Source organism: Pangasianodon hypophthalmus, chromosome 3 (assembly GCF_027358585.1).
Source record: "Pangasianodon hypophthalmus isolate fPanHyp1 chromosome 3, fPanHyp1.pri, whole genome shotgun sequence".
NCBI classification, from domain to species: domain Eukaryota; kingdom Metazoa; phylum Chordata; class Actinopteri; order Siluriformes; family Pangasiidae; genus Pangasianodon; species Pangasianodon hypophthalmus.
The window spans coordinates 14,885,878-14,904,506 of record NC_069712.1 but is presented as its reverse complement, the minus strand read 5'-3'; the positions used below and the strand labels follow the sequence as shown (position 1 = coordinate 14,904,506).

The window sequence follows — 18,629 nt, the reverse complement described above, 5'->3', positions numbered from 1 at the left end:
TGGGCAGATTCTGCTTTGCACTAGACAGCCAGACCCCGGCTGAACGGTTTTGGGTAGGAGTTGTTGAATAGTAGGGAGGAGACGGGGAGGTGGTGGGTGTGAAAAAACTCACGAGTAACAAAAGGCAGAGATGGGAATTAAAAGATAGGCAAATGGAAGTTGTCCCAAACTTCAGTTAGCTATTTTTGTGTAACCTAACACACTAAATATCTTGTTCTTATTCTTTGACTTTTTCAATTTTCCCCCCAATCTATCAATATACATAAAAAATGGACTGGCCTCTGACATATGTCCCTGGTCTGAAAAAAAATCTATAATATGAATATGGAATTTAATCACTTTAACTTGTATCCCACTTAAGACAGGAAGCTCAGAATATTAAATACCATAAAGATTGTGATATTAGCCAAGCAAAGATACAGTATATCACTTTGCTTATATAATGTACAGTCAATAATTTATTTGACAGATGAACTAAACTAATAAGGGCTGTAGGGCAGGGAAGGGTGTGCTCATGGTAGCATGCTGCTTGTCAGACAAAGTGGTTGCACACAGACATAAAAGGTCAGCGTATTAACACAAGCCAGGGATGAAATGTAAACTGCAGACATAGAGAGAGAGAGACAGAATGAAGAGTACACCAACTCACTGTTTTCGTTGTAGCAGGACTTAATCAGACTCAGAGATTTCCTTTACACAGTAAGTAAGAAGTCTGATAGTTCCATACAGAGGATATCAAAAGAGTTGAACTGATGATTAATGTGTATTGATGTGAATTTGTCTTATTTTATATGGAAATGTTGTTTCCGAAATATGTTGAATGATCTTTTTGAGACTTCATTCACTAATGACATCTTATGATTAACATATAATGTGTCTGAGTGGTTTGTTTTGACTCATAGTACTATAATCAGTGAACTTGTGAATGAAAAAGCAGATGTTTATTATTTGTTACTGAAGGTTGGAGTTTTGAGATGGATTTTGTATACTCAGTATATGCTATGCACGTGTATTGGCTGAAACTGCTGTGGTTCCTGAATACAGTAGTATTAGAAAAGAAAACACAACAAAACAAAATCAGAATAATGTGTTTTAATAGCAATAAGAGGAAAAATAGATTTATTGTAGATACATGTAAACATCAGTTTTTAGAATGAAATCAGTGTTTTTGCCTTCCTCTCTTTCTATAACAATGCAGTTCGTAATTGGGACACTCAAGCACTAGCTGTAAATCTGAATGTGATGCTGCCTCCTGGCAGATGTGCAGATGAGAGGGCAAGTGGGTCATGGAAATATAAGATGAAACAGCTGTGAAATTAAGCAAAACAACTACTTATATGACAACTTGTATTTTTATAATCGGTTATTAATTAAAAATATATAAATATATATTTCTAGTAATATAATGGTGGCTATTCCTGTAGAGTGTATATATTCTGAATTGAAATGGTTTCATATTAATAATGTCAGCATCGTCGCTATTGACTTTTTTTGTGTCTGGGTTGTCTGTGAGTTTAGAAATCCACCGCTGATTGCATTAACATTTAATGTGAGTGTGTGTGAGTTTGTAAAAAAAAAAAAGTGTTCGTTATTTTAGAGAAACTTTTATAGGACAGCACTTTTCGTAACAGATCTGGGTTAGAAAAAGAAGAGTCTTTTTAAGGAAAGATGCATTCTGTATAGAATCCAGCATCTGACATACTTGTAAGTAAGCCACGTAGAACTTATCTTTTCCATAGCTCCTTTTCTACCTTTCAGGTCATACACATCAACTGAACTTGGCTTTTAATTCAAAGAGTTATGCAGCCTTGCTGGGAGGACTTGGGGGATGAAAGCAGTGAGTGGTTAGTCATACATTTCAAACAAACCCATGTCCTCTTTAGTATGGGTTCCTTTTTTAGTCCGGTGAGAGGCCCAAGATGGCAACAAATGCTTGATAGTCTTACAAGAGCTTAAGAAAATATGAATGGCATTTGTATAAATATCTACACTGCCAAACTACCATTAAAAGCTGTTCAGTTTGTCAAAGAGCATAAATGCACATGCTGAATGTTCCTGAGAAACTAATTCACTGGTTTCGATAGTTATCTCTAAGAAAAAAATAACTTTTTTTTTAAGACTGACTTGTTTAGTTTTGCATAATTCTTCAAACATGGCATTGCCACACCATGAGCCTATCACTGCATAGCCATTTCTCAAAGTCACATTTGGCCCTCAATATGCCCCATGTGCTCAGAATTCAGCATAAAATGGTCAGTTCAGTGGGACACACACACATGTTGCCCCTTGATAAAACATGCCAAGAGTAAATATGAGGCCAACGTCATGGAAATACCTGAGACTGCCACTGTGTAAGCATTGTTGCATTTCATCAGTTTTCCACTGTCAAGACACTAAATGCAGCTCTTAGGCACTGTTCAAACACAAGTTGACCAGCACAGAAGCTCCATTAAATCCCCACAGTCGCTGTCGTCCTGGAGGGTGAACAGAGTGGGGTGTGTTTCAGGGTGACAGCTTGGCAGAGAATGCCACTCTAGAGTCCTAATCTTCAATAAACAGAGTGCTGCGAGTGTAAACAATGGGGTTGGAGTGCGAAACCTGGCTAGCATAAAGCTGCCGCTCACCAGTCAGGGGAAAGCTGTGTGTTTGTGTTGCTCTCTGTGCTCCAATTGACTCTGCTTCCTGTCTTTCACTGTGTTTCAGGGGACTGGGAGTGCTATCCTCTGGATCCCACGGTGTGGCATGTAAGTATTTCCAGCTCATGATACTAATCATGTGGTACTGATTGTGGTGATGTGGTACTGATTCTGCCGTCACACAGTGGTGATGGCAGATGATAAGTTTAATCAGGACAAAACATTCTATGGCAATGAACATACTGTATATTGTGCAGGGTGTGAAATGTTTGCCAACCTGTTAACAGTGGGTAAAAGTTGGAACGCAGTTGTTTTACCTTCCCCTTTGGTGAGCAAACGTATGGTGCTACTCTGTATTAGATTTGTATAGATTATATATTGTAGAACATGTCATTGTACATGCATACTTGTGTTGCTCAGTGTCTGTAGTGAGCATGCATGCCCTATGATCACCTTGCTAATCTGTATGGACTATCTATATGAAATGATTTAGGGTTTTGTCTTTATATTTCTTTTTCCACAGAGAATAAGGCTTCAGATTTAGTATTAAAAGTCTGATTTATTGTTTTTGCCCAATGGCTAGAACGTGTTTAGACACCATTACCCTGTCACAATAAAACCTCTGCTCCTGATATGTGATGCTGTCTTTTTGGAGTTTGTTATATCAATCTAACAGCGATTCTCTCACAAACTCTACACCAGCTTGACCATTCCTCTTCTAGTTTATCCCATAGATAGATACAAATTGTGATTTCTATTCTGACAAATGTGGCGACAGGTTGTGTGAACAGACTTGGTGAGAAAGTTATGGAATAGATGGCACATAATCTAAAAGAGTGGAATTAAATCAATTAATTGTATTTAAAAAATATTCTACAGAAAATCCTGACTGGCTAGTAGCTAGCCAAGTTGCTGGTGAGCTACAAAGTTAATTTCAAGCACTGAACATATTTATCTGGTCAGGGTGAATGTAGTTTTTATTATGTGGGATTCAGGTAATTTTGTCGAAGATTGTCTGTCTGTCTGTGTGTGTATGTGTGTGTGTGTGTGTGTGTGTGTGTGTGTGTATGCTTATAGTGTGGAGCTTGAGTTTTATGTAACATACAGCTGTTAGTTTATGTATAGAATTTAATTGTTCCAAGTGCATTAAAGCAGTGTGTGTGAGAGAGTTCCCTCTGTGATGGAATTAAATCACTGCCTTGTTCTTCTTAGCATCCAGTTACGTGGCAGCCCTCCAAGGAAGGTGATCATTTAATCGGCCGAATTACCCTGAGCAAGCGCACGGCCATGCCCAAAGAGTCTGGAGCACTACTGGGGCTAAAGGTTAGGAGATACACACAGCTCCAACAACAATTACAATTATTAATATACACATAAACACAAAAGCACAAACAGCACACTCATCCCAGCAGTGTGATTAAACATTACAGGTGAACCGTGACTGTTTTTAAGTTTTCACAAATCAGTGAATACTCATCAGTTGTCACTGTACTGCTGTGAAAGAGTGACCCAGTGTTTAGCTCTAGTATAATATACACCCAGCGTTCACTTTATTACAAACACCTGTATAGGTGCACATTCATGCAATCATGTGGCATCAGCGCAATGCATAAAATCATGCAGATACCGAACAAGAGCTTCTGTTAATGCTCACATCAAACATCAGAAAGGGGAGAAAAATGTGAGCTCAATGACTTGGTCATGACATGGTTGTTGGTGACAGGCAGGCTGATTTGCTGATCTCCTGGGATTTGCAGACAGTATTCCCTAGAGCTTACACAAAATGGTTAAAAAAAAGAAAACACCCACTGAGTGGTAGTTCTGTGGGTGGAAGCACCTTGTTGATGAGAGAGGTCAGAGGAAAATGGTCAGACTGTTTTGAGCTGACAGGAAGGCTGCGTTAAATCGAATAACCACTCTTTACAACCATACTGAATAGAAAAGCATCTCAGAATTCACAACATCCCAAACCTTGAAGCAGATGGACTACATCAGCAAAAGACCACATTGGGTTCCACTCCTGTCAGCCAAGAACAGGAAGTTGAGGCTACAGTGGGCACAGGCTCACCGAAAGTGATTCACCAGATTCCTGTAATTGGCTAACAGGAGTGAAACCCGATGCAGTCTTTTGCTAATGTAGCCCATCTGCTTCAAGGCTCGATGTGTTGTGCATTCTGAGATGCTATTCTGCCCACCACTGTTGTAAATAGAGTATGTTTGGATTATCTTAGACTTTATGTCAGCTTGTATTGATTGGCTGATTGGATAGTTGCATGAATGTACAGGTGTACAGGTGTTCCTAATAAAGTGATGGTGAGCATATACTCTTCATATAAAATTATAGAGTGTAAAAGGTCACATGTCAAGTAAGTGATATTTTGCTGTGTGTTGTGGTGTGCTGTGGTGTGAGTAGGTGGTAGGGGGGAAGATCACAGAAACAGGGAGACTCGGGGCCTTTATCACCAAAGTTAAAAAAGGAAGCCTGGCGGACGTGGTGGGCCATTTACGGGCAGGTGAGGTCACCTCTGCATTAATCATGTTCATCTACAAGTGTGTGTGCATACTATGTCGTACTCTCAAGCTCACTAAAATTAACATGGTAGATATAATAAATCATCTTCAGTTTAATCACATGATTAAATAAGCAACAAGGAGACATTTCTGCAGTACCATTATCAAAATCTTTGTGAGATTCCCATCATGTTTCTTCCCCTGAAAAAAGAGGGGCCTTAATTAGAAAGGTCAGATTTGATCCTAAATTCCATGATTTGATGATTATGAAACCTGAAACTGACATGAAAATGTTTTTACGTGTACCCAAAATATTCAGACCCCTTCACGTTTTTCCTCATTTTGTTACATACACAGTTTTACTCTAAAATGGATTACATTATTTTTTTTAATCATTATTCTGTAATTAGTACTTCATAATAAAAAGCATAAGCAGGTTTTCTCAACATTTTGTAAATTTATCAAAAATAAAAATTTAAACATTGCACAAGTATTCAGCCACTCAAGCACATTAACAGACTGCATTTTCTTGACTGTGTTTTGAGTCATTGTCATGTTAAAAGTTGAAAAACTTTTAACAACTTTTGCCTTAATATGAGGTCATTCTGTTAGAGACTTGCCAATAGTGCATTACTCCACCAGCACATTTTCCAAGATTTTTTTGGCGATGCTGATGATAACTGGCTACTGGCTAACAAGAGCCAAGATCCTTTTGGACCATTACAACAGAAAAAAATCACCATGACTAATTACTTAACCAGCCATTATTATTGCTTATTAGATGGAGTCACCGGTCATGGGTGAGAGAGATTTATGAACATTTATAAATCATTAGTAACTTTCAGGATTGTCCACATTTATGATTATTGTATATATGCTTTTAGAGATTAAGGCCAAAAGTTGCAGATTTGTTCTCTAATTTGACCGTAGAGTGTTTTATTGTCTTTAGGAGATGAGGTGCTACAGTGGAATGGTAAATCATTGCCTGGATTAACCACGAAGGAGGTTTACAATATTATCTTGGATTCACAAACAGAACCCCAAGTTGAGTTAGTCGTTTCAAGGCCCATCGGGTAAGTCTTCCATTATTGTCTTAGTATTATTAATGAAATTTTATTTTTAAAAACAAGTGTTATTTCAGTAACAAATGACCTGAGGATTTTTTTTTTAGATTTTTTATAGTCTATTTGTGAGGACTTCTGCACTGCAGACAAGTGTTTGCACAGTGTAGCCTGCTTCAGCATTATGAATTTCTGCAGTAATTTATGTTTCTGTTCTACTTAGTTTCAATCATTAGTCATGATATTGTACTTCGCTCCATCCTCCTACCTCTTTAAAACCATGTATTCATTGATTTCTCTCCAAATAATTGCATTGGTTGTATAAATCTTACCAATAAGTAAAACAAACTCCATGAGATGATTTTTGACCCCCCAACTCTCTCCTCATTTTTCACAGTTAGTTTCCTCGTAGATGGCACAGCTCTTAAGGACTGGATTGTTTAACAGCTGATCCTACAATATTTGTTTTAAACTCTGCCTCTGTTCTTCACGTTTATGTGTGTGGGGGCTGCATTTGTTAATGAGTGCTTTTTTTTTCTTTTCAGTGATATACCCAGAATACCAGAAACCTCACACCCTCCATTAGAATCTAGTGAGTATTTTTTAAACACTGTGGCCTGAAATATTTGCTCTTTCCCTTCCTTCAAGTGGCGTATTTGTCTTTGTGTCTCTACAGCAGGCTCAAGTTCCTTTGAATCTCAGAAGATGGAGCGGCCATCTATATCCGTCATGTCCCCTTCCAGTCCCAGTGGTCTGAGAGACGCTCCTCAGCTGCTCCCTGGACAACTCTCGGTGGATACAATACCAATACAATACCAGCATGGTCATACATCAGTGTATGGTTTGCCTTTTAACCCATTAGCTATATATAAATAGCCACGCTTGTATCTCTTGCAGGTGAAAATGTGGTATGATAAAGTTGGCCATCAGTTGATCGTGAACGTGCTGCAGGCCAAAGACCTGCCCCCCAGACTGGATGGACGACCCAGGAACCCTTACGTCAAAATGTACTTTCTTCCTGATAGAAGGTGCTCAGACTTCTATATGTTACACTCATCCTCAAGAATTAAGACACACATATTTTAGTCAAAAATATGTGTGGTGGCCTGGGAAAACCTTTCACATGCACAAATTTAGAAATTTTCTACCATGTATAGTTCTGAAAATTATAACCTTTCCTGTTCAGCTTTCCTGAACTGAAAGATGTTTCTCTTTTGCACAAGTTAAAGCATTTTAAAATCTGATTATAGCAGCTGCTTATATATTGATTTAATTTAACATGTAATAAAATATAACAGTAATAAATATGACACACATGATCAATGATATATCTACAGTGGAAAACAAGTAATCATGCTGATCATAAGTCGTCCATGTCAGGCTCTCTAGTGTTATTTCCTGAAGTAAATGTCAAATGTCAAGTAAATGCTCTTGAGTGATGTGTTTGTCAAACTGGCTCATTATCTACCTAACATGATAAAGCTGAAGTGTAAAAGTATGACATAGGCAGAAAAATCCATTTGGTCAAAAGGAGATTTTTCATCATTTTTGTCTGTTTTTTCTTTGTCATTCGTCTGTTTTTTTTGTCTGACAGAATTAAACCACAATGACATCCAGGCCACCTCACATGTATGATCTGAACTTATTTATAGCTATGTTATGTTTCTTGCTGACCAAGGGTGCTATTTTTATGTTTATACTGTAAAAGCAAATAAAAAAGTCATAAAATCACAATGCTGGGGTAGTAATATTTTTTCATGACCATAGACACAGATAATCTGGTGCAGAGTGTGCTTTTGTGGTGTTTAATGTGCTGTACAATCAACTGATTAATTCATATTTAGTAGCCACAACTGAGTTATGATTTGTTGTGAATAAAATTGTTTAAAGCCTAATGATATTGAAGTGACATTAATAGTGTGCATTCATAAACTCATGTTGTGAGGAATTGTAAGGCTTTGCTTAAAGCCAGAAAATAAGTGTTTTGATATTGAGATAGTTCTAGGAAGGGGTGCTGAGGTGGTAACTTTGGTACAATGCTGACCCAAAGGGGTTTAAAATAAACCCCTCTTGTGCCATTATGCCAATTTCAGTGCAGGCATGTTTAATTCTGGAAAAAAAAGCCTTACGCCAAACTAAATTTGCAATCTACCTTACTGATTTTATACGACGGATTAACACTTAAAGTATTGATTTTGTTATGTCTGTTTCTTTTGCCCTGGTTTATCAGTGATAAAAGCAAACGAAGAACGAAAACAGTCAAAAAGAGTTTGGAGCCCAAGTGGAACCAGACGTTTGTGTACTCGCATGTGCACCGGCGGGACTTCAGAGAGCACATGCTGGAAATCACAGTGTGGGACCAACCGAAAATTCAGGATGAGGAAAGCAGTTTCTTGGGAGAGGCAAGTAAAACACATATATCCATATCCACACTCTTACTGTAACTTTCCATATCAAAATCCCTTCTTTTTTTTCCACCCCAATGCAGATTCTGATTGAGCTGGAGACTGCTCTGCTGGACGATAAGCCTCACTGGTACAAGCTGCAGACTCATGATGTGTCCTCTATTCCACTGCCTCACCCCTCACCGTACCTCCCCCGAAGACACACCCACAGTGACACACCCACTAAAAAACTGCAGCGTGAGTGGAGGACGAGAAGTCTATTAGTATATTAATCTATTAGTAAATGGGTATGTGTGGTAGTAGTAAGTGAAGACAACTGGACTTGAGTTGTATTTTTAAAGACCGTTTGCTACACATCCAAGCGGCTTTATCAGTTCTCATCAGACCTACTGATAGATGTTCAACATGACTGAAATGTCTGAAACATTTACCAACAATGGCCTTAATTTATCAAACTGGATATGAATGAATTTATTCATAAATTGTTTTATCACAGTAACACTTGCACAAGAAATTTGGTATTAAAGAAAACATTCATATCCTATGCAACCTCCTGAGTTTATGTACATTTACGTATAAGGAGATTCACTAATGTGAACCTCAGTGGATACACTTCAAATTGGCATGATCTATAAAAAGTCTACACACCCCTGTTAAAGCCCCTGTTAGTTTTTTCTGATGAAATCAAGATAAATCATGTCAGATTTTTTTCCACCTTTAATGTGATATAGCAACCAACAAAATTCAAGTGATAAACAAACAGAAAAGTTTTAGGGAAAAAAGAAAAAGAAAAAAGCTGGTGGCATAAGTGTGTATGCCCTTTTATAATGGGGCATGTGACTGTGCTCAGAATTAATTAGTCACATTCAAACTAATGGTCAAAAGTAAGTATCATACACCTGTCATCAGTAAAGTGATTCTGATTAATGTGAATATGAAGCAAATCAGCATTACTGAAACCTTTGTAAATCTTTTAAATTTTGCAGTTTTTTAAAAATTGGTTTGGCGTACAAAAACTTTTAAACATTAACTTTTACACTTTACTAAAACATTGATAAATCGGGTCCATTGTGGAAAAAAAAACACTGATACAGGAAGTGGATTCAGAGAAGTGAGAGGAAAGGAGACCACTTTATTATGTTTCAAAAAGGTAAATGTGCTTTTCTCTTAAATGGAGACTTTGGCTAAAACAGTTATGTTTTATAGTGGTCACCAGAGTGAGATTGTAAATATTGTAAATATTGAAAATACCAGTTTAAAACCCCTCTTTATGAAATGTCAAGAGGTGGAATTTGTGGTTGGGCTGTTTCTATTGGCATTCTGCTAAGGCAGAAAGAAGCCAAGTAATGATACAGAAAGCTTCTGCCAGAAATCTGAAGCACTCTCCAGTGATTGTATTTGTATTAACTTAATTTTGCTAATGCATGCTGGGGATTTTAGTGACCAAACTTTGACAGATGTAAACACAAAAAAATGTAAATTTTGCCAGAATGCAGAGGAAGAAATGCAATACTGCATTAAAGAATATCACATCACCTGATAAATAACATATTAAAATTTAGTTTTCTGCCAAAATCCTCCTTTAAGACAAACTGCATTTGTATTAATTCCATGAACTATACAGCCAGATGATAATTTTGAAAACCTTATGTTCATCAATCATTTGGCTGATTACTTTGTATTGTATATAGAGAATAGAATTGTATGCAGAGAATATTGTTGCCTTAATACATTATGAATCTCTTTTGTGTCACTGGTGTGACTGGTGAGTGTGACCGGTTGGATATAGATATGCAAATGGATATTCATCTGTTTGTAATTTTTTTTTTTCATTCCAGAAAATCAATGTCACTTATCACATATGCATGTGTTCATGTACAAATGTCTCTGTTTTATCCATCTGTCTTGTGTATATATCAATTTGTCTGTCTCTGTGGTGTCTGTCTGTATGTGTTTTTGTGTGTATGTCTGCACAGGCTCTCAGCGCATCACAGAATCAGATTATGATGATGGTATTGGCGTAGTGGCTGCAGGTGGGTGGGGGGCATGGCGCCAGTAACCTCTACACTAATACTGTGATTTGTGCACTAGAATACAGAACGAGAGAAGCAACGAGTCAGCAGCGGGCTTTCCTATTCTACCGAAAGCGTCTGCTGTTTTTCTGGAGACAATGCAACATTATATGTCAGGCCATATCATAGTTTTAGCATGCAATACATCATCTCATACACTTCATCCCTCTCTTCTGCAAATACACAATCAACTGTCTGATAACATTAGAGCATTTTTGTGGGTCTCCATGGGTAGTTTTGTCTCCAGCGCTTTTCTCAGTAGCCTAGTAAACTTTAACCACAATGCACAGTGTGTGCATGATGACACTAGAGAAAGATGAAAGCAAAAGGAATGAATAAGAAGTGAGGGAAATTGATCCTTTCTTCAGTACACAATTTACTCTCTCTTCACTGTGCATAGTGGTGTAGTTTTATCCTTGATTTCATTCTCTTTCATTCTCCAGCACATCTGTTATGGCTGTGAGCTTTGCAAAGCTACAAAGCAGACATTAAATTGAGTGCATTAAATTGTTTCAAGTCTGTGGCCTTGAGCAAGAGTCCTAAAAGTAGTGATTAGGAAGACAGTCCAAATGTAAAGTAAAATTTTATAGTCTTGTTTCTTTAGCCAAGAATATTGAGTTTGTAATTGCTCGTAGCTCAGCAGTGAGTCTGTGTAGTTAGCTACTGCATGTTTGTATGAACAAAACAAACATGTATAAATTCAAAACCAAAAAAATAAATTGGAATTTATGCTATATGCTCTCTCATGAACAAATGTTGATGCTGGAAACTAGAGAAAAGAATGAAGCAGGTATCGACTATATTTTTGCATGAGTATTTGAAACTGAATTGAATTGTACTTGAATATTTGTCTAATCCTTTGAAAAAGAAAGTATTTTTCCCCCAATACTGCATGTTTTATATGCTTTGTTTGGGTGCTTACAGCAGCAGAAAGTCGACCAAGAGAAAAGGAGAGGGAACGAGGGCGAGAGAGGGAGAGGGAAAGAGAGAGGGAGAGAGAGCGGACTACACTGGAGGTTCCTGAGCAGCAGAGGTCGACACATCATCGCTCTCGCTCAGTATCACCTCACAGGGAATCAGAGAGCAGGGCAAGATCACGGCCCGCAAATGTCCCCATGCAGAGGTAGGGCAGAGCATTTAATGTATGTAGGGCAGAGCATATTAATTTAATACATTTAATAAGTATTTCAAATTCACACATTTTACATTTGTATTTGCATTTTACTGTAAATGCTTGTAGTTAAAATCAGGTAACAATACAGATACAGATACAAAGTTTGTCAAATAATGTATTCTAACATGTTAATAGTAAAAAAATCATAATGATATAGGTTCAAAAGTTTGCATCTACTTTTCAGCATGCATCAAATACTCTTTAGTAATCTATATGCCCACCCTTTTTTCTTTATAACTGCACTTTATAACTAGCTGAGCATGGCTGTGGGGATTTGTTCTCATTCAGCCACAAGAGCTTTAATGAGGTCAGATACTGATGTTGAGTGAGGAGGTCTGGGGAGCAGTCGACATTCCAGTTCATCCCAAAGGTGTGCAGTGGGGTTGAGGTCAGGGCTCTGTGCAGGACACTCGAGTTCTTCCACTCCATCCTTGGCAAACCATGTCTTCATGGAGCTCGCTTTGTGCACAGGGACATTGTCATGCTGGAACAGGGTTGAGCATCTTAGTTCCAGTGAAGAGAAATTGTAATGCTACAGCATACAAAGACATCCTATACAATTGTGTGCTTCCAACGTTTTGGTAACAGTTTGGGAAAGACCCACATATGGGTGTGATGGTCTGATGTCCACATATTTTTGGCCATATAATGTTTTTAAAACTATTTTTCTGTTGATTTTGCCTTTTGCTTGAAGCCATATTTATTTTTAACATCTCAGAATACTTTTTTGAGGTACATTTTACTTTTCGTTCAACAGAAACCTTGAAGGATACAAACTTTAGCACTCCACTGACCAAAAGTGCTTCTAGTTTCCAATTTTCATACAATGCTATTAAAATACAATTTAATATATTCTCTGGAGACTAACATGTGCAATTACATAATTATAGAAACATGAAATACTGAGAGTTACCAGTTTTGTAAATTACTACCCCTTACAAACTCAAACTAACTCAAATTCCCAAGTTACAGTATAATACAATCTCCACTGATCTACTTTTCAGTTCCCCTTGTTCTACCTTCTGTCTGTTTCTGTAAATTCATGTAGAAAAGCCCCTGATATCCATTTTTTTTTCTTCAGTTTTTCAGTAAGCATGTTTCTGGCAAAATCCCCATAGTTAGTCTGTGAAATGGAGATAAAGTATCCAAGCACTATTTCCCTAGCTAGTAGTTGCACTTGTAGATTAGCAAGAGAGAACTGGTAGCTAACTTTACCTCAGCACAGGAGCAGTGGTAAGTTATTGTACAATTTTTGGAGTTTGAGTTTACGACAATATAACTATTTAATAGTACGACACCTATACAGCTTGATATTATGCACCAAACTTCCCATGATATTCTGCTGATTTTGCAGCTACCCCAACTTTTTCATCTTCACTCTCCCTCCCTCTCTCTTCTAATATTTTTTATCTTGTGAGTGATGGAGAGGGAGCCAGAGCAATGGGCTTTTTCCCAAGTCAATTAAATGAGTGCCTTTTTAAAAGGCATAAACTGTTAGCTTAACATCAGTGTCACATCTTGTGTTGTGTTGCAAGCCAGACCAGTGCTACAGAGGTTGGCACATTTTGTCAATTAAAGTAACCCAGAACTGCTTACTTTCATAGAACGAGGTAATTTGACTGACCTGGCAGATGACCAATTACGGACCTTTTCTGACACAAGATTATCTTCTTTGCTCACCACTTTGCTTACCAAGTAGTTCACACTGGCCTCATTATCGACCTTTAAAGATATGATTATGTAAACTTTTCTTTCCAATGATTCTGAAAAGCTCTTTGGGACACATTTTGTTTTCCTTGCTGGAATCTAGCACATGGAAGTGCAGATAGCCACACAGATAGTCTTCACCATTCAAGATACTGAAAGTTGTTCCCAGAAAAGAGTACTTCTTCCCGTAGAAGAAGTATCTGAGACTGAGACTAACATTTGTGGAGCTTTTTAAAATGGCAGTTTGTATATCAGTAAAAATATTGGTTCAGTACTCCCTTTAATTTGGTAGGAACATGCCTCTATCATCCATATCCTAATCTACACTCATGCTTATCACCATATGGGCTTGTAAAAAAATGTGTTAACATTTGGAAACAAGTAACCTGTCTCTGTTTGTGTTTCTGCAGGAGTTTGGATGAGGCACAACATAGCCGCAGGTCTCGTTCACCAACCCGTTACCATGAGCATGGTCGTGTACAGGAGAGAGAATATGTGGATGACAGGTAAAGACATATTTGTGCTTGCATATGAGTAGTGTTTCCTTGCAGAAGTATTTTCCAGTCTTGGTCATGGAGTACCTCTGCTCAATTCTAGCCAAACTTTGATCCAATTAACCAACTAATTGACCGGCTCTTGCTGTGTCGACATGGTGTGTAAGAGCAGGGAAAATGCTAAAAGTGCAAAGCAGGGGTACTCAAGGAGTAGGCTGGGAACCACTATATTATAGACTAATCTTCTGTGTATATGTTATAGGAATATTAAACATCTTTCAGATACAATGGATTTCAGTGCTTCTGTAGAATTTCTTTATTTGCTACACTTTTATCAAGAAGGAAACAGCAGGAGCCACTTTTTTATTCACAGTTTGACATTATGAAAACTTGCCTTTGTCAAAGACTTGTGTTTAAATTCACTTTAAATATATTTATCCAACATTCCCCAGAAACCCTTTTTCACTAAAGGCCACATTCATCCTAAACTAACCAGTTACATGGCTGCTAACGTACTGCTAGTTAATTTTGTCCAGAGAAACATGGGCTAAACATGGGCTAATTTCCCTCGCATTTTCATGCATAGGAATTACAGGACGTGGTAAGTTTGAATAGTGCCCCATGAAATGTGTGCCCCTATCATGTTCATATTACTGTGGTTCAGAAGATAATTACAGTCTGCACCAGGTCCTATTATACCCATGTGCTCTCTTTGTTTGCTTGTTTATTGCTTTGTTTGTTTGTTTACCCCCTCATGTGTCACCCATTTTCAATGGTAATTGCAGTGAAGTCATCTTGGTACACAGATCAGTGTGGGGTAGGAGCGCAGAGTGTCTGCACATCACAAGGTAAACTAAAAAAAACTGCGCTAGGTCTGGATCTTTCTAAGGAGTTAGGATAAATATTATTTTTCATTTATTATTTTCACCTCTGTGGCTGAATAACGTTCTCTTCCCAGCATAAAAAAATTATGATCTATAGTGTTTGTAGTTTGCCTGGCCTTTGAAGTGTCTTTGGTTTGAATGTATGTATGTGTACGGCATAGATGCTGTCATGTTCTTTCCGTATACTGTGTATCTTTCTTAAGTGTTTATATTCAACCTCTCTCGCTCTGCACTCAGTATTATACAACTCAGTAGCTCAGTGACAAGAGCCATTACCAGTGGAACTTTCCACTCCTTAGTGGCACACTGCCCAAAGACAAAGCCAACAATCTGTATAACAGTTTAGTTAACTTCTAAATAACCATCATTTAAGTGTTATTATGACACATTTATTTTAATCATTGGGTGACCGCATTCATTACACAACTCTACATAGACTGACTGGCAGGAGCTGGTTCATAAGCTATGCATGAATTTTTATTTGCTTTTTTACATCCAGTTTCTCATTGTCTAAAGTTATTTTACTGTGTCTACCATTTGCATGCTTTGTCCTTTGTCTGAACTTAAGTAAATGCTCTAAGTACAGCAGCAGTAAGTACAGAGCTCAGGATCTCTAATGAAGTCATCAGTAGGTAAGCAATAGATCATCCCTATAGCATGGTCAAGATGGACACAGAAGCAGTCAAATTATATAAATTATTGTAAATATACAGTGCCTTGCATTAGCATTCACCCCTGTAAGATTTGCTGTGTTTTGAACCTGAAACTGAAATGGACGTAATTGGATTACCCTCACCATGTAGTTTACACACTCACCTGTACACCTGCTCATTCATGCAAGTATCCAATCAGCCGAGCATGTGGCAGCAGTGCAATGCATAAAATCATACAGAAATACGACAGCAGCTTCAGTTAATGTTCACATCAACCATCAGAATGGACATACCTTTGAACCTTGAGGTTGATGAGCTACAACAACAGAAGACCACATCAGGTTCCACTCCAGTAAGCCAAGAAGAGGAATCTGAGGCTACAGTTGGTACAGGCTCACCAAAACTGGGCAATTTGACAAACATTGCCTTGTCTTTTTTCAGTTTTCAACTGTCCAGTTTTGGTGAGCCTTTTTCTATGTTAAGTTAATTAGGAGATCTTAGGTAATATCAAAATAATAAATAAGAGAAAGTTTTATTTTGGGTTTTATTTACTACATCAGCTTTTCAGTGGGTCAAATTTTATATACACTTTGTTAGTATATGATGGCATGGCCTTTTAATTGCTTGAATTCAAGCTCTTGGGGTAACCATCTGCAAGTTTCTCACAATACTTAAGAAATAAGAAATTTTACCTATTTTCCTGAAAGAACTGGTGTAACTCAGTCAGGTTTGTGGGCCTGCTTGCTCTGCCTCCTTGCTTTTAAATTCAGTCGACAAATTTTCAGTGATATTAAGGTCAGGGTTTGTGATTGCCACTCCAATACTTTCACTTTGTTGTCTTTATGCCATTTTGTTACAAAGGTGTGCTTAGGATCATTGTCTTGCTGGAAGACCTAATTGAAACCTGATTTTAACTTTCTGGCTAAAGTCTTGAGGTTTTGCTTCAGTATTTCTAAATAATCATCCTTCCTCAAAATACCATCTATATTTTGAGGTGCACTAGTCCTTTTTCTAGCAAAATACTCCCATGCTTCACAGTTGGGATGGTGTTCTTCACAGTTGGGATGGTTGTTCTTCAGATCAATAACCTAATGATCAGAGGAAGAAGGTTATTAATCTTCCATCCAAGTGCGCGCACACACACACACACACACACACACACACACACACACACACACACACACACACAGAGCAGTGGGCAGCCTTTTTTGCTGCGGCACCCGGGGAGCAGTTGGGGGTTCGGTGCCTTGCTCAAGGATCTCACCTCAGTCGTGGTATTGAGGGTGGAAGAAAGCGCTGGTCATTCACTCCCCCCACCTACAATCCCTGCCGGACCTGAGACTCAAACCCACGACCTTCAGGTTCACCTTCGGGTTGCAAGTCCGACTCTCTATCCAATAGGCCACGACTGCTGCAGAAGACCACCATGGCCAAACAGTTCATGGCCAAACAGTCCAATTTTCTTTCGTCAGACCAGAAAACTCCTCCTCAGGTACAGTTGAACCTTTCAGACCAAAGTTCATTCATCCCTGGAAGTTAATTTGTGCCTCCCTCCTGAATGATGCAGTGTCTGCATGGTCCCAAGATTTTTATATTTGCATACAATTGTTTATACAGATGCTTGTGGTACCTTCAGTTGTTTGGTAATTGCTCCTAAGGAGGAACCAGACTTGGATTTTCCTGTGGTATAAAGGGAAAAAAGGTACTGTCTCTAAAGGTAGGCCCATTTACAGCCATAAGTGCACTCCCAGTTAACTTCTAATTATGAAAATTGGCCAATTACAAGCTTCTAAGTCATTAAATAAATTTCTGATATCTTCCAGACTGTTTACAGAGACAGTCAGTTTGGTGTATGTAAACATTTGTCCCACTTGAATTCTAATATATTGAATTAAATCTGAAATAAATCTGTCTGTAATTGATTGTGTTAAAATTACCTCTGATGTCAGCAAAGAAGATGACCTAATTGACTTGCTGAAAGAAATGCATGGTAGTATGAAATGTGTGGAGAAAAAGTAGCCTAGGTGTATGTAAACTTTTGTACTCTACGATATTAACCCAGGGGTGAATACTTATGCAACCAACAAATGTCTCTCTTTTTTTGTTTAATTAACTCTTTTTGAACTTTCAGATGTTAGAGATACTGTATAAATCCAATGGTTCAAAATCCCTGTTAAGTCAATTTCAGTACCAGGTTGTAACACTACAAAATGTGGAAAAGTTTCAGGGGTGAATACTTATGCAAGGCACTATATAAGCATGTTAAAAACTTAAGGATCATGCCTCTTTTTCAACAGGCTTTATTGCTTCTCCTTTGCTTTGATGTGCCATGAAGAAGCCCATTCTTTTTTTGGATCTAATATTATTTGCTTGTTCTTTTGCATCTTTTTGTCTTTTTGATGTCCTTCCCTTCTCTTCGTTGGATGGCATGTTGTGACCCTAGTGATCTGCAGCCCCCTCTTGACAGGGTTAGAAGTGCTAGTACCAACTGTCTGAGGCCAGATTCAAATTCCAATTCACCCGATCGAGAAAGGTACTCACAAGACCCCATTCATTGTCCCTAAGTTTTGTTGTTTTGACAAACATGTCATTTCTATTTTTCACAGATGTGTGTGCATTACATAGATAATCATTGTTGCGGAGCAACGATATAGGTGTTGTTATTTTTCAGTATTATAATATTACAATTAATGAATCTCAGTTACTGTGTAAAGGTTGTGTTGTACTGTGTAGAATGTGTTGTGTTTGGTAGTATCAGAGAAGACTTGAGTGTCCCCTGAGTGTTTGCGTATCATTAAATGTTAAATGCACCAAGTCCCCATCTCTGTCTTGACTTGCCCTGTCTCTTTCACATTCTCACCTCCAATCTCTTGGGGTGTGTTGGACACACATTCTTTTAGGAGCACGCAGTCTCTCCCCCGCATCAGACCCACCAGCCCCAGGATCCTAATCCAACACGCCTCCCCTGAGGATGACAGGTACCGACCCTGTCCCCCCGACGCCTCCGCTAACCCTGACTCCTCTCCTCTCTT

The 18,629-nt window shown here is 38.2% G+C and overlaps 1 protein-coding gene across 12 annotated transcripts in view; it reads left to right on the top strand.

Annotated features, from left to right (window-relative positions):
• Positions 1-18,629, top strand: part of LOC113537600 (regulating synaptic membrane exocytosis protein 1) — a 75,223-nt gene that overhangs the window by 40,998 nt on the left and 15,596 nt on the right. For 5 of the 12 annotated variants that reach the window (XM_053232476.1, XM_053232477.1, XM_026932173.3 and 2 more), the window contains 15 exons: positions 2,704-2,744; positions 3,849-3,959; positions 5,050-5,149; positions 6,097-6,220; positions 6,754-6,800; positions 6,885-7,000; positions 7,106-7,236; positions 8,439-8,610; positions 8,697-8,850; positions 10,590-10,646; positions 11,610-11,808; positions 13,977-14,072; positions 14,846-14,908; positions 18,041-18,130; positions 18,498-18,575. In XM_053232476.1, coding sequence (XP_053088451.1) covers positions 2,704-2,744; positions 3,849-3,959; positions 5,050-5,149; positions 6,097-6,220; positions 6,754-6,800; positions 6,885-7,000; positions 7,106-7,236; positions 8,439-8,610; positions 8,697-8,850; positions 10,590-10,646; positions 11,610-11,808; positions 13,977-14,072; positions 14,846-14,908; positions 18,041-18,130; positions 18,498-18,575 — 1,579 coding nt within the window. The other 7 variants (XM_053232484.1, XM_053232475.1, XM_053232478.1 and 4 more) reach the window with 7 other exon arrangements.